The sequence below is a fragment of the Aaosphaeria arxii genome (assembly GCF_010015735.1).
Source record: "Aaosphaeria arxii CBS 175.79 unplaced genomic scaffold BU24scaffold_3, whole genome shotgun sequence".
In the NCBI taxonomy this organism is placed as follows: Eukaryota; Fungi; Ascomycota; class Dothideomycetes; order Pleosporales; genus Aaosphaeria; species Aaosphaeria arxii.
This window is the reverse complement of record NW_022983476.1, coordinates 60646-75920: the sequence shown is the minus strand read 5'-3', so window position 1 is coordinate 75920 and position 15275 is coordinate 60646. Positions and strand designations below refer to the sequence as shown.

The 15275-nt window shown below is 49.3% G+C and overlaps 8 protein-coding genes across 8 annotated transcripts; 3 read left to right on the top strand and 5 right to left on the bottom strand.

The window, feature by feature from the left end:
- Window positions 1–65: 65 nt before the first annotated feature.
- BU24DRAFT_477784 (uncharacterized protein) lies at window positions 66–1778 on the bottom strand (the record flags this gene model as incomplete). Its single annotated transcript, XM_033533009.1, has 1 exon — window positions 66–1778. The coding sequence occupies one exon, from the start codon at window positions 1776–1778 to the stop codon at window positions 87–89; it is 1692 nt and encodes a 563-aa protein (XP_033385174.1). The 3' UTR covers window positions 66–86.
- A 1072-nt stretch (window positions 1779–2850) lies between these two features.
- On the bottom strand, window positions 2851–5016 carry BU24DRAFT_477777 (uncharacterized protein; the record flags this gene model as incomplete). The annotated part of the gene is made up of 6 exons (XM_033533008.1): window positions 4668–5016; window positions 4451–4624; window positions 4241–4404; window positions 3952–4197; window positions 3491–3906; window positions 2851–3446 (listed from the first exon to the last, which is right to left on the bottom strand). The coding sequence occupies exons 1-6, from the start codon at window positions 4890–4892 to the stop codon at window positions 2851–2853; spliced, it is 1821 nt and encodes a 606-aa protein (XP_033385173.1). The 5' UTR covers window positions 4893–5016.
- Window positions 5017–7089: 2073 nt separating this feature from the next.
- Window positions 7090–8766, bottom strand: BU24DRAFT_139070 (ankyrin). The gene has a single exon (XM_033521108.1). The coding sequence runs from the start codon at window positions 8404–8406 to the stop codon at window positions 7180–7182; it is 1227 nt and encodes a 408-aa protein (XP_033385172.1). The 5' UTR covers window positions 8407–8766; the 3' UTR covers window positions 7090–7179.
- Window positions 8767–9152: 386 nt separating this feature from the next.
- Window positions 9153–10068, top strand: BU24DRAFT_459954 (uncharacterized protein; the record flags this gene model as incomplete). The annotated part of the gene is made up of 2 exons (XM_033531776.1): window positions 9153–9261; window positions 9323–10068. 2 exons carry the CDS (start codon window positions 9153–9155, stop codon window positions 10066–10068), a joined length of 855 nt encoding a protein of 284 aa, XP_033385171.1.
- Window positions 10069–10558: 490 nt separating this feature from the next.
- Window positions 10559–11664, top strand: BU24DRAFT_139073 (NAD(P)-binding protein). The gene has a single exon (XM_033521109.1). It carries the CDS (start codon window positions 10663–10665, stop codon window positions 11572–11574), a length of 912 nt encoding a protein of 303 aa, XP_033385170.1. The 5' UTR covers window positions 10559–10662; the 3' UTR covers window positions 11575–11664.
- A 284-nt stretch (window positions 11665–11948) lies between these two features.
- On the bottom strand, window positions 11949–12685 carry BU24DRAFT_459952 (uncharacterized protein; the record flags this gene model as incomplete). Its single annotated transcript, XM_033531775.1, has 2 exons — window positions 11949–12529; window positions 12595–12685. The coding sequence occupies 2 exons, from the start codon at window positions 12683–12685 to the stop codon at window positions 11949–11951; spliced, it is 672 nt and encodes a 223-aa protein (XP_033385169.1).
- A 710-nt stretch (window positions 12686–13395) lies between these two features.
- Window positions 13396–14049, bottom strand: BU24DRAFT_139077 (uncharacterized protein). The gene has a single exon (XM_033521110.1). The coding sequence runs from the start codon at window positions 13796–13798 to the stop codon at window positions 13469–13471; it is 330 nt and encodes a 109-aa protein (XP_033385168.1). The 5' UTR covers window positions 13799–14049; the 3' UTR covers window positions 13396–13468.
- BU24DRAFT_419891 (uncharacterized protein) lies at window positions 13588–15092 on the top strand. Its single transcript, XM_033527328.1, has 3 exons — window positions 13588–14080; window positions 14134–14260; window positions 14309–15092. The coding sequence occupies exons 1-3, from the start codon at window positions 13878–13880 to the stop codon at window positions 14660–14662; spliced, it is 684 nt and encodes a 227-aa protein (XP_033385167.1). The 5' UTR covers window positions 13588–13877; the 3' UTR covers window positions 14663–15092.
- Window positions 15093–15275: the final 183 nt, after the last annotated feature.

Below are 15275 nucleotides of genomic sequence, written 5' to 3'. Positions count from 1 at the left end.
GGTCAAAGGAAATCTATCAGTCTATTTTGCCAGTCATGTATTGTGCTCTTCATTGCATAAAAGAAGAGACTCCCAGCGTAGATGGTCTAAGCCTTTGAATTTGCTGGCCTTCTTTGATCCTGAGATGATGTAGCGAGACCTGCAAACGTAGGCATAGTAACCTTGGCCCCGGTCTTTTTCTCCATCGCACGCAACACTAGGTCCATGGGCTGCATGTACGATATCTGGTAGTTGCGGCCGAACCCGAGTCCAACGATCTGCGCGTTTCGCTTGCCTCTCCGATTCAGCAGCACCAGCGAGCCCGAATCACCGGGCTCTAGGAACAGATTTGTGTGGCGTTTGTTGCCTACAATGCTGCGACACAAAGTCGGTGCACCGAATTTGTCCGTTGTATTCGCGGTCAGCCTCACTACCGACGGGACTGCAGATACGACACCCAGAGTGCGGCCTGAAGTCCTTCCATACTTCACGACATCGTAATTCTCTGTGGGATCCATCTCGCAGTATTCGGTTACTGGAGCATAGATTCCCAATTTCCCATTCTCATCAGGCATGAGAGCTTTGTTGTCGATACACCGCTCCTGTGGCATTCCCAACCGAACCAGACACCAGTCAAGCGCCCAGCGGTATGTATCGTCGTGCATGGAATCCGACTCAAGCAATTTACGATAGTTTTCGTCGAAGGTATCGTTCTTAGTTGTCTGCATTTGCCAGGCAAAGAGATCTCCAATCCTCCTGTTTAGATGCAGTACCGTCATTGCATCACGCATGCGCAGATGTAGACGGTCCAATTGGAGTTCTAACAGAGGAATTTTGCTTGGAATATCCGTTATTGTCTTGATGAGGTCTTTGATACGATCGTACTTCTTGTCGATATCAAGCTGTGCGTCACTGACCGCTTTGTTGTGATCCTTATCGGCAGGACTGACGACTGACAGGTCTGATACACCTTGTATAATGCCCTTGCCCAATACATGGCAATTTGAGACCCCAAATTGCCCCAAGGGCCTGCCATCTCTTTCTAGCTCCACAAATCCGCCCAGCGTTCCGGCACGCGTCCCACCTCTATTCCCGCACGATGCCCCGATGGACAGGTAAGAACAATCATCCACAGAGTCACGGCGCGCGCTACCAGTCAATTCGACCGAGTCCAAGAAGCAGAGTTCCAGATCTATATCTGCAGGCACCATTTTCCGTAGCATGGGGAGTGTGGTGGACCACCACGATTCGTCATTCGCGTCTCGAGCTCCGATGAGAAAAGTGGGACGATTTTGTTCTCCACGGCGGACGAGGTCCAGAGTCAAATAATCGTGAATCGCAATCGTTTTTTCGATCTTCGTCCAAAGACTCTTCCATTGCAGGATTAGATCCCGTTCGGTCGAAAGTATGATGTCTGTGTCGAAACCCACGTACGCTTCACTGAGGATAATTTCGACCGCGACGTCTGCGTTCTCTCGTTCAAAGAGACACTTGATCTCTTCAACTGCCTTGATTCTTGCCTCCTTGCTGTCTGTCTCCTTTTCGGAAATAATGCGCATGGTTGGTCTCTGCCCGTCCAGTGGGACGCCTTTGTTCAGACGGTGGCATAGCCCGAAATCATGGTGGTTCAACGAGTGTTTTTTCAGAATGGAGCAGATCTCCAATTCTACGGATCCTGGGTTGCGAAAATAGGTGGTTATTTCCGCATGGGATTCTTCTACCGGAAGAACGGGAAGGATTGGCCATCCTGTACGATACGGCACGCGCGTGTCGATGGCTGGATTGGTGTTGGATTGCATTTTTTGAAGTGTTGATATGGAAGTTTCAGGAGAGACCGAAGAGAAAGCCTTACTATTCTGGTAAATTCGAGGCTCTTCTGGAATGTTCTTGGGTGTTGATATGCTGCAAAGACTCTGAGCTAAATAGTATAGCAATGATTCACAGCTTTGGTTCGCAGCAGTGGGATCTGGGGGGCCACAGCCAACCGCAGACACTTGATGTGAGATTTCATAAGGAGTAAAAGCCATTGTTGTCTAAGAAATAGACAATGGGAATGATGTAGTGCAAGAGAATGATATGTTGTGGGGGACAGGACTGCACATCACCTTTAATACATGCTACATTGTAAATGCTTGCTGCATGCTCTCCACTTGGCTACACAAACACAGCTTGCCCACCGACAAACATGCAACAATGAAAATGCATGATCTAGTCCCAATAGGAGATGTCTATCATGTTTGACCGAACAAAGCATAGTTATCATCGCTATGTAGCTACCGTGAGAAGAATATAGCAATAACTTTTCATAGCATGCTGTCACTGTAGAGGCTGTCGGAAGTTAGATAGACTACGCCTTGGGCAATATATATGAGTAGGCCGGGACATATTAGGGATCTTGAGAAGAATTGCATGCTTACATTCTCTTATTTAGCTACCTTCGAAGCAATAACGAGGAGTTCTAAACACAACATGCATGCGCAGATGGAAGGAAACGTTTGCTAGTTTTAGCAATGTCTCCTACTCCACTTTGTCCCTTTCGGATGTTGCAGATGAAGTTCGATTGGTTTCGATCCCCATCGCAGGCGAAAATCGAATGTTTGTGATTGAGTTTCCGAACATTCAATCGGCTTGGACTGGTAGGTCAGACTTTCATCAATTCGATCGATATTATAGATGGATTCATTTTAACCTACAAATCTCATAAAAAGCACAGACTTCCAGTCTACGTCCATGTTATCCTGCCATTCACTTTCAATATGATGTCAAGCTCTAGTGTCATGATTCTAGCAATGCAGACTTTCCAATATTGAGAGAAATATATAAGTGACCGTGAATGAGTGACTAATGAACCTAACGCCAGTCCGTCCGACATCAGATATGACCCACTCCGACACCGGGCTTCCTAGCATCAGCCCACGTCAAGCCACTCTCGCTGGGGCGGGGATTTATCGACAGCGACCGTTCCCTTTCGTACAGACTCTTCGCATGCTGTTTCTCGCTTTCGACATGATCACTTGAATGGTCCGACTCGTTGCTGAACGACTGCCTCCTGCTCCTAGATAGCGAAAGGGTAGGCGGCGGCCTCGAACCCGGCCACTGGTCGTTCTGTCCATACGTGCGCTCCAAGTCCTCGAAGCTGACGACGGAGGGAGCTCGCGAGAATCTGTTGTGTCGGACGACGCTGCCCCGACGCGGATCCAAGAACGCGTTGTTTGGAAGAGCGGACCTGCTGCTGATCGGGCGCGTTTCGACTGGATCTTCCTCGATGATGGGTTGCACATTCTGCCAGCGATAGATGACGTCGAGCAGGGGGATGGAGAGTCCGTGAACGACGATGGAGAAGAGGACAAGGAAGTAGACTACCGGACGCATGGCGCGAAGCAGATTCTCCTCTTCTTCGGTTTCGGCGTCCTCTAGGTGGGGAAAGAGGTGGAAGGCATGCTCGACATAGAACACCGCGCCGATGCCTGTCGTAGTTAGCAATGAAATGTCACGATCACGGTACGCTCACCTATTGGGCCGAAATATCCCATGAACAAGGCCTCCTTCCAGGTCTTGACAGTGTTTGGCATGAACTTGAACATGACCATGACTGCCGGGATGCGTCTCAAAAGTAAAACAAGCAGGCCCATACTGAGCAGTCTGCCGATGGTAATTCCAGTGACATCAGGTTGGTGGAACTCGGCCCATGGAATAATCATTCCAATGTACATGAACCCGCCAAAGTTTAAGAGGACGTCGATGCAGCTGTTCACTTCGTCGTGGCGCTTCAGCGTCTCTGCGAGGTATTCGCCGTTCCAGTTCAAGGCTGCACCTGCACAGAAACAAGCCAGCAAGTCATCAAGACCTGTGCATCCGGTAATGCCGATGACAAACAGGCCGAGGGCAGTGGGAAAGAGCAACAGGCTCTCGCTGTCGATCCATTTTCTATCAACGGTGAGTGGAGGTCAATGATATGGCCTGGTTGCGAACCTTTTCAGCGAGAAGCTCACTGCATACATGCTCGCGATTCCGCACACGGCACCGACGACAGCGCCGAGCAGGATAAAGTAGAGCCAACCCTCGACCAGCCAGAGCTCGACCGCCTTTCCTGCCCCGCCACCCAGACGTCCCACATTACCAGCGCGGGGGACGAGGGATCTATGCGCAATGTCGTTTTCCGCAATGCCGGGCTTCAGATTGGGATCGTCAGCATGGCGGATGAGGAACGTCGCCAACCTGAGCTGTTAGAAAGGGATTCGACGGAGAGAGAGATGCTTACAAGAGGAACGGGAAGCCGAATCCGTCGTTCGATCCTGCCTCGGCAGATATGATCTCGCGCAGTGCTCGAGGCACATACTTGTCTGCAAAAGGCCCCTTGGCAATCGCCTGCGAGAGGACTGGATCGGTAGAGGTGACGAGCGAACCAATCACCATCGCCGTGAGCTGCAGGCGTCAGTTGGTGAGATTCATACGAAGGGAGGGATGGTACCAGGGTGAGCTTTGGTATCATGAGCATGATGCAACCGGTAGTGCACAGCCACATGATGGTCATCACGGGGATGAGCAAGAGAGCCATGTCCTTCCACCGATTCCAGACGTACTTTGCTGGCAACTGGTATCCCGCCATCACCAGTTGGATGCCAATCACGACGCGGGTGAGTCCCTGAGACGTAAGCAGATGCGAAGAGAGGATGCGGCAGACGTACCAGAGTGATGTCAGGCGTCTGGCCGGCCGTCGCTACGCCCCAACGTTCAGAGTCGATGAACTTTGCAGCGATCGGCCCCAAGGCAATCCCAGCGACGACGGCTGGCAGTGCTTCGCCGAGATACCATTTTTGCTTGAGCTTGACGGATATGATGCCATAGAGGACAGTGTAGCCTCCGAGGACGGCTATCACGATGTTGAGCTCGCTTACATCGAGGGTCGGCATGGTGATTGGGCGAACCGATGGTGCTTCAGGTCGGTAGGCTCATAGAAGATTGGAGGGAATGGAAACAGTATGAAGTGCAAATGGAAGAAGGAAACCCCGTCTATATGGAGAAAAAAAAGCCAGGCCAGCTGACGGGTCACAACGCCATTCCTCTATCAAAACAAAATGAAGGAAACAGGTCGTGGGAGTCGGAAGCTTGGGGAAAATCGCGCAGGTTGGGCAGGAAAGTATAGTGGTATGACGAGCAGTAGAAGTATTCTTTAAAAGAGAGTAGGCCGCGGGATGAAACGGATCCCGAATAAGATCTGATACAACCTTTGTAAAAAGCTTCCCTCCACGCGTTTTGGGGATTCTCAGAGGTAACTGCTGCCGTCGATCACAACTTCCCCTGTGCTATTCTTCTCGACAGGGCTTTCCTTGACGGGAACAAGTCTAAATTGGAATACATCCCACGAATACCAGTCCATTATGTGCATGATTGACTGCAGGGGAAGAGCCGCGTATTGACTGACGAGCATAGTGACCATCAAGACGGAACTTGGCACTTGGTGAGCCAGGATTTAGTGTCTATCAGGCAGTGAATTGTCTTTCGTCTGTTGAACTTGGCGAACTGCATGCTACTGAGCAGGACCGGACAGATGATATCGTCCTGGATTATTTACATTGAATGATGTGACGACAGTGAATCTATTCGAATTCCTCGGTCACGAATCTCACGATACTACAAGTCAATGAATCCAAATCTCCCCAGTGTCTCTTGACCGTCTGAAATCATACTAGGCATTCCCATGGCGGTCGCAGAAGAATCGACGATTATATTGGCATCTCCAAAATCACCATGAACAGGAGACGTCGAAGACAGGTCAAGGCTTGGCCCGCCGCCCACTCCGCTGGACAGCTGCTCTTGGCAGGGCATCCGTAGGAAGCCTCTCCAGGCAGATAATGCCGAATTCCGAGGCACCCTTTTCCCTCGCGCGTCAGTGGCTGGTGCTGTCGCGGAAAGGTGGAGTGGGATGCCGTCCACCCGACTCGTCGTGCTCGGCACGCGGACGGCGGAAACTTGGCGCTGGGGTCAGGAGCTTTCATCTCTCTCCCGTCTCATTACCTTTGTCTATTATCAAGACATAATGATGGCCTCGCTCCGCTTTCCCTGACTTGTTGCGTTTCGATTTGGGAGCATTTGTCAGGAGGACGTAGGTATGTTCATTTTTGGACCACACGTGATCAATATTGGTCTTGTAAATCAATCACCCTTTCTTCTCCCCCTTCATTCGTGAATGCTATTCAAGCCGGAGAAAAGATTTCCTTTCGTATTAGTTGGTATAAGCTCTCTAAGGCGTTTCGCCAGGCATGTCTTTAAACATACCAAGCAGACTGAGGCAGGCTCAAGGCTTGGGCTATCACCCCTTGTTATGAAGTCTCCTAGGGTCTCAATGATCTAAGCTATTCGAACGCATGGTATTCAAAAGGGATCATTGATTCTACTGGGTATCTGTATGTGTATTGAGAGCTGTGAGAGTCGGTTTGTTACCAACTCTCGCAAACACGATCAGGACTGCAAGCATCGATCGATGAGAACTGAACATTTATGTGTCATGACCTGCAGCCACAGCATTCTCATTCCAGTATCTTCATCGATTGATAATAGTTCTTACTCCGTTATAAGCCCAAGATCGTGACAACATTCGAGCATACTCCACGCAATGCTGCATGATGCCCACCATCTCCATGCTTCTTCGCTCATTCGACGGTTCAACCCAGGTCTATTGGATATCTAGGATGCACATCGGTTACTGCTTGTTTTCTTGAAGCTTCTCACTAGGTTAGCTTTGCTATTAGATCTACTCCTATTAAGCGACCCTTCTAGATATGTGAAGTTCGGCGATGTGAGACAGAATCTCATGGTTCTACGCCTCAATGCAATCGATCAATCGAGTTATAGCTCGAGCGAACAAAGCGACGAAAGGAGAGCCTACAGGTGCGCTGAAAAACATCGCCCGGATTTGGGTTCCAATACTGTAAGTCTGGAGCGATTCGTTGAATAAGAAAGGACAAGTTGCAGATAATGACGTACATATATTTCCTTGGCACCTTTTCATTACACATTTATACTCATCGTTTCTGGCGTCATGTTTTATGATGGCTTTGATAGTTACCTGAAGACTTACTTAATCGTGATGACTACAGTGTGGCATAGCGTCGCCCGTGGTCGTGCAGCCAGATTTCCTGAGCACATATTGAACGACCCAGAGAAAGTCAGATTCTTCGTATCAATTGGGTATTCCTGCTATTCGTCAAGTTCCAGCCACTGGTCAGGAATTTTGTTCTCCTTTGCCCATTTCTTTACACTCCTACCTCGATCATCTTCCCATTCAATACTAGCTTTACCGTTGCCTGCTCTTAGTAAGAGTTTCAATATTCGAATCTGTAATACTCTCCACCCGTCGATGTTGTAAAGCCGAGAGTACGCAGCAGTGATCATCGGAGTAGCAGATTCACTGTCTAGCGCTTCCGCATCGGCTCCAGCCTCGAGTAACCTTTTCACGACCTCAATGTCTCCCCCTAGCTCTACAGCCCGGTGTAACGCCCTCATGCCGTCGACGTCAGGAATATTTGGATCCGCACCGTTCTCGAGAAGCAAAAATGCTCCATCTTTGTTGACTCTGAACATGACGCGCCTGATTACTGCACGATGTAACGGCGTCTTCAATTCCCCATCAAGCGAGTTGGGATCCACGCCGCGGTGAAGCGTAAAGCGGAGTGTTTCGATACAGTATGCGTTTTGAGCGGCCCGGTGGAGGATCCGGATACAGTCTGCCCCAGGGTATGCATCGAGAAGGTATTCCACACATTGCGCCTGCCTTACAGAATCCTCGTGGGTACAGATGCCGCGGTACGGAAAATGGTTGAAGCACTTTGGTCGCCCGGAACAGCATGATTTCAGAAAGCAAGACATCTCGTCATCAGTGAAATGTGCACTCTGGAGTAAAGCACGTACTGAACCGGCCGACCATACCCGGGCTGCACAGTTAAGTGCACTGGCCCTCTCATCCGGAGCCCATTCATCCGAGAAGCTTAGCAGATCCATCGTGATTTCGGGATAGTCATCATCGGCAGCAATTACAAGAAGAGAACTCTGCCCCCAACCTCCTTGATCTGCCTGTCCTCCGGGCCGATACGTTCTGGGGTTCCTGCGGGCGGAAAGAGCCTTCCAGAGGAGTTGGACAATGTCACGGCAGCCTAGGTGTACGGCCAGGCGAAGTGGGTTGCAAGGCTCATCCTGCCCTTCCATGTCGTAGTTGTATAGAACCTCGAGGTCCGCGCCAGCACCCACCAATATCTGGGCAGCTTCCGTTTGTTCAGCCATGACGGCTACGTGAAGGGGCGCGCCATATTCACTATCTCTGTTAACATCAAACCCAGCTTCGATCAGAGTCTGGAGTGAAAATGTATCTCCACGACAGACGGCTAGGTGCATCGCTAGAGACGATTCCTGCTTCAAATCCTCCTCCATCGCTGGCTCGTGGAGAAAGGGCGTCGTTGGTGGGTGGAACTTGGAGGATGAAAGAGAGGAGGGGTACTTTATATGACGGGCTCGTCACGTGCGGCTGCCTGATCTGAATGAGTTCATGACTCCGCCCGAAATTTCCAAGTAGATTCGGAACATCAATTTTCCTGTGCATAATTCAGCATTGATATCATACGTCCAATCACTAAAGCCAAAAAAGGATCCCAAATCTGAGAAATGGCTGAGTGCATATGTGATCAATATCTGTTCATGCCTATTTTGAGGAGAGAAATCGGGTGACCGCAAAACCTGTATCATTCTTGAATTCAAAACCCACGGCAAGGCTCTTCCGCTGATATCCATTCCCCAAGGCAAGGGTACAATCGTTACTTCCTATAACGTATCATCATAAGTCTCCCAAATGGATGTCCCCCGAATGGAAATGCTTACATCCGGTGTCTGATACATCGTATGAGCTAGAGGCTTGTTCGGCAGAGCCTAGTGGTATGGAATGGCACAAATGGCTAATCTTAATTAGTTAGTTACTGATTTAGTAGCCCAAAGTTGACATCTGCACTAGCAGGGGGGTAAGCAAGTGGATCCGGCGATCTGCTAATTAATCGTTTCCAGGCCTATCTTTTCCACGAAACCTTTATTTGACTCTACTTCGACTCTTTCAGTCATCTTTTTTGAGAAAGAATTGTATACCTACATGACAGCAAAAAATGTCGTCTTTTGATTATGACTCCGTAATGCCTCCGAGGCTGCCTGAAGCTTGGGATGAGACGGACGATTGGACCGAGGTTACAGATGCAAAAGAGCGGCGCAGGCGGCAAAATCGCCTGCATCAGAGAGTCCACCGTGCGTTCATTGGAAATAAGGATCGATTTGTCCCTTCATCATATGCTAATCAGATCACAAGGACGGAAGAGGCACATCAAGGCATTGGCATCAACTCAGGCATCAGACGCGGTGGCAAATGATGCCAGTGCTACACTTCTCCCTATCTACAGTACGGACGACAGAACAAACCAGGCTCATGCATCAGTCCAGAACATGTCAATATTCTACCTACTGCGGTGCCCGGGACTTCAAGCTCAGGCACGGGAATTCTTGAAGAAGGCTGCAGTCGATTGGATCATCAGCATGCCCATACCTAAAGATCTTCCCACCCTGACCCGACTGAATGCTTTCAACGTGTTGGCCAGAAATGCCCAGATTTTGCACATCCCCGTTGAATGTCTGGAGAGCGATGAGGATGACTCTCCGCTTTTTCGGCTGGATTCCGATTCTCGAGAGCCTACCCTTGCGCTGCCCACCAGTCTTTCTCCTACAGCCCTCCAACAAACAATTAAGCACCATCCCTGGCTGGATTTGTTCCCCTTTCCAAAGCTCAGGGACAACATCCTTTTAGCCCTACAAGGTGGTCAGCATGATGAGGAAGAAATGATTCACGAACTCGTTTGCGATTTCCTCAACCTCTCAGCTACCGGTAGCGCCGTGTTGATAATTTGGGGAGATTGTTGGGATGAAAATGGGTGGGAATTTAGTTCAGAGTTCTTTGATAGATGGAGGGATTTACTGGATGGCTGTAGTGATATTTTGCAAGTTACAAATGCTTGGAGAGCAAAGCGCGGGGCGCTTCCGCTTGATTATATTCTCAATTAACACACGTCCGGTCCTCCTAGACGATTGCAAAGACTGCTCTCTTGTGTTTAGGCTATGTTGTACTAAGAATCTCCCACGAAACGTGACTAAACTGGAGAATACTGCGTGTGAGGCCTTTGGTGGCAACCGGTCTTTATCGCTCACACGAAAAACACGGACAAGTATAGATGGACGGAATTATCGGATTTTGGAAACAAGTTGTCTACACAGTATTAAGAGATAATATTTCATCCCCTAGTTCTAGCCCTATGCACTATGCTGTTCATGGTAATTAGTAGATCTAAGCTTAATTGTAAGCTAACAGGGGGATAAGCAGACCACACCACATCGAAATATCCAGGCATCCCGGCATCTTTGCCGCAGTAGGTTAGATAGACTTGCCCCATTCTATGGTATTCATACCACTTTAGGATGTAGCTTGCCAATCGTAGGAACGGACAATGAACACAGCTTCAGTTATGGCTGGACAAAGGCCAGTCATTCGCCTGCTCAGTATGTCAATTGGAATTGCATATATAGCAGAACATTTCTGCAAGCTTTTGATTTTTTCTATCCGAACTCATTCATTTACCATTTCTTATTGTCCACATCAATATGTCGTTCCGGTCTTCTGATATTTCGGATCTCAGCGGCCAAGTCATCATTGTGACAGGAGCAAACGTTGGCCTTGGTCTTGAGACTGTAAAACAGCTGAGCACACACAATGCAGCCCGCATCTATGTCGCTTGCCGATCAAAAGATAAAGCCGTCGCTGCCATCGAATCAATCGATCGGGAGGTTCCAAACGCCAGCCCACTCGAGTTCCTGAATCTCGATCTTGCTTCATTCGACAGTATCAAAGCAGCAGCTGCCGAGTTTTCCGCCAAAGAGTCTCGCCTCGACATTCTCATCAATAATGCCGGCATCATGATGGTCAAGGAAGGCTTGACAAAAGAAGGTTACGAGATTCAGTTTGGAACGAATGTTATCGGAACGGCGCTTTTCACGCAACTCCTCTTGCCAAAGCTCCGAGACACGGTCAGAATCAACCCTCAGACCCGGGCTGTGATTCTCTGCTCTGCCGCGCATTCACAGGCGCCATCGGATGCTTACCAGTTTGACAAGCTGAAGACGACTATGAAAGACAAGCATACAACAGCACGGTACACAACGTCAAAGCTGGCGGACATACACTACGCTAAAGCGCTGGCCGCAAGAGAGAAGGCCGTCCGCATAATTCCCGTTCACCCCGGCATGGTGGCAACGAATCTTCACCACGCCTCTACAGGCACATTTCTTAAACCCTTTCTCAATGTCGCCGTCGGATTCTTTGTAACGCCAGTAGAGAAGGGGGCGATCTCTCAGATATGGGCGGCGGTGAGCCCTGCAGCGCAGTCTGGGCAATATTATGGCCCCGTTGGGAAAGTAGAAAAGGGGTCTAAACTGGCGCAAGATGGTGTATTGCAGGAGAAGCTATTTCGATGGGTCCAAAATGAGCTCAAGGGTCACGCCGACGTCTTTGAATGACCCTGGACGCCATTTAATGATATCTAAGATTTCTTTTAGCAAACGCATTACAGTTTAATTGTTGCGCAGAACTGAATTACTTGAAATTTGTTGAGTGGTGTGTAAACAAGTTACGGCAATCAAAGGGTAGAGAAAACAGATGTTACTTCCAGTCTCATTACAGTAGCAAGACAGGTAGCTACGACTGGTGTGAGAATTGATGGAAATCCAATACTAACATCTTGCTTAAGTCCACGTTGTATATCCAAGCGGGATGTTTCTTCCCGACAATCTGACAGTGGCGCTGTCATCTGGTGTGCTCAGAGCTGAATCTCGAGCCTGCTCCACTCATTCTTGTTCGAAAGGATGGTGAACGACTAGGATGAGCAAGCTGTTCACACTGCTTGAAGCTCAACGGTCGCGTAGAGATGCGGAGGCTTTGGGTTTTTGTTACCCTGTATCCAGTCGACAGCCATCCCCCAGAGATCCTCTAGGTCACCCTCCTTCAGAATAAGCTCGTAGGCTGTCTCATCAGGTGTGTCTCTGCTCGTCTTGAGCCATAGGGTTATCCTGTGTCGCTCTATGTCCCCACTGCGATTCCGCCGTACTGCCCAGCGGTGAAAAGCTTGATAGAAGGCTTCTCCTGGGGCATTTGGGTCAAATGACATTTGAAGTAATGTTTGGTCCCACAAGCCAAGTACTTGGAGATGGCCACTCGAAGTTCCTTGGGCGGCAACAGGCGCAGTTCTGTGAACTTGTCCTTGCTCAGTTTGGCTGGCATGAGGAATCGGGGTGGACTGTGCAACCGCTTGCATGCTTTGGGCTTCTCGGTAACTCTGAACACGATCGTATGCTCTTTGAGGCAGTATATTTGTATTTTGTTGAGGAGAGGGAGGAATGGTCAAGCCGAGTTCTTCTATTTCTCTGAGGCTGCCTCGCTGATAATGTGCTTGCGGTGAGTGTGCTTCTTGGACTTCTAATTATGATGACTATACGTCAGCCTAATTGGGTGCAGGTTAGACAGATCGAATTGAAACTGACCTGATGGAAATTGACGCTCCGTGGACCCGTCAGCGGCCAGAATCACGTCACAATCAAACGTTTCTGCTGGGACAATGTAGAATGTATCCATATTTGTGTTGCACTCACCACGCCGGCGCCAGGTCAGATCTACGGCTCTAAATACCTTCTCCTGCCTATAACTGCCAGACGGGAGAGGCACTGATACCAGCTCATCCACAGCATATGACTTAGCACCAAGGCTACGACCGTATGCCACTTTATTCTTAATCAGATTGTGTTTCACTGGCGAACTTCTGAATATGACTGGCTGGTCCGTGCAATCGTCCTCGCATGATAGCAAGTAGATTCTGTCCGTGCCTGCAACCGCCAGACTCGATCCGCGAGACTTGACCGAGCCTGCGCTGTTGAGAGGGGTATGAAAGCTGTTCCTGGCATCCGGGAAGTGCTGTCGGGCTGTTGTGTGCACTGGTGAAGAATCGGGATTGCGTGAACGGCCCTGTGGGGATATGGGATGCTGAGGCGCGGTGTCGAATCTTACGGGAGATGGATCATGTTGCCCTATGTACTGCTCGGTTGCGGTCCGAATTTCTGGATTTTGGAGGTAGGTAGTCCACCAGAAGTTCAAGGGCCTTGTGTTGATAACTGTCAACAAGCTTCTTTGCCAAGGTTACGCGATCACTCATTACGCGCAACAAAGACGACAGTCTTGCTGGATTACGGGTTACTTGTAGCCTTGTGTAGGTAGCCGACTTTAGAACGCGCCGGATAGCGCTAAGGTGGGCGCCCAACTGATGTGATGCCTATCTTGGGTTCATGATGCGTGAATGAGCCTGCGAGTTAATTTAATGCGGTACTCGTAGTAGGGATTTGGTTCGTGTAGTTGCGATGTAGCTCAGGGCATCTGAGTGTTCGCATGAGCCCTACGTACTACTGCAAGGCATAGGAAGGAAGTGGGGCAGGTCCGGAACTCGAACATGATCGTCATCCACATCACCATCATCAGGGCGACAAGACACGTCAGGGATTCTACTCGTCCTTGTCCACACGCTATGCCCCTCTCGACTGACCGGCTGCGACGCGGCAAATCGCGAATCCTATCGTACTTGTGGACAAGCCAATAACAATGTACTTGTACTTCTACTTTCGAAATCACGGGTACTGAAATCAAGCATCGTCGCCCATCCGGCACGAGTATGAGCCGAGCGGGTCGGCCAGGCTTCATATGAAGCCCAATCCAGCCTAACAGCTTCACGACTTCCCCACTCGTTCTTTACGCCTTCTTGATGCCAGCGCTTTGAATCATGACCAGCATCATCGGAAGCGATCTCAGTCTATTCACTCGTTTTTTCGATAATGGCCGAGCAGCAATAGCAGGATCAGCCGTCGACCGGATTGTAGGCTCGAAACGAGTTGGGCAGCTGTCTGCCGTCATTGGGAACAGAGCCTGCGATAGTGCTCTACAAATCAATGGACACATAATAGACACGATCAATAATTTCAACCCGTGAGCGGATCAACCCTCTACTCGGCGCAAGAACACGTCTAAACCCATCCCAGAAAGTACATCATTATCCACTGTGATAGTCTAGTCCTAAGACCAGATACTGGGACAAGAGTAGTCCCTTTCGTACATGTCGAGCCTCGTAATTTATCCCTCGTGAATCGTCCCGTTACTCGCAATACTGTTAGTTGATAATACCATTCAAGGCGATTGTTACTGACCATGCGCAAGGTTAGCTCAGCTGAGATATCGACTCTACGAAAACAGAAGCAGAATGTAACGATTATTTCTAATGCAACTGGAGAGCCAGCCACCTTTTGCGTTCTTTTCCCCCAAAGGGTTCAAGACAATTTCATCTCCCTCGAGATTGTCACTCGTCTCGGTCTGAAAGCGCATTACGACACTGCGTCAGTAAGATCGATCGTATGGGAACCGAAACGTCTCTTTTCTACTGGTGACCTCGTGGATCTATCTTTCCTCATGCCAGGCAGCAATAAACGAATGACGCGGCGTTTTCATGTCGTAGAAGGCTGCCCTTTCGACATGCTCCTCGGGCCGGTCGCAACCGGCTTATCCCTCACTTGATACCGATGCTATGTGATTGTGGGAGTCTGGCGCAATGAATCCCTGCACTGGTGCGGGGGTGATATCTGGGCATTCTTCATTTCAGCTTTCGAAATTCACAATACCTACGAGTGGAGTGCCATTCATTGGCTGGTCGACCATGTGGCCGTGGTTCTCCAATCTACCACTATTCACGCAGCTTCGCTTCAAGGCAGCGTTCAGTGGTAGAATCGAAAACATGACTGCATGAAACCTATAAACTGCCGGATTGGGATAAGGAAATGCTTTGCGGTGGAGGCGCGGTGCATACTGGGAGACTGTAGGCTATATAAGGCTGGGAATGGAATACACAAGGCTGGATTTTGTATTACACTACTACACATGACTACATTGAATATTGCTTCTATGGTCAATTCGTTCAATTCACATCTTCTCTATCTCTCTTCCTACATCCTTCCGTCATTTCTGCCTCCACAAGATGAGATCAAGCTGTGCATGAATGCTCAGATAAACCGTACAACACGAAAGCTACTGATGGTTTTGGGTCGAGACTCGCAGTATTCAGGTGGAATTGGAAACAATCTATCTATGCCCTGCCTTTTTTCATTTCGACATCCATCGTGCGGAGATCAAG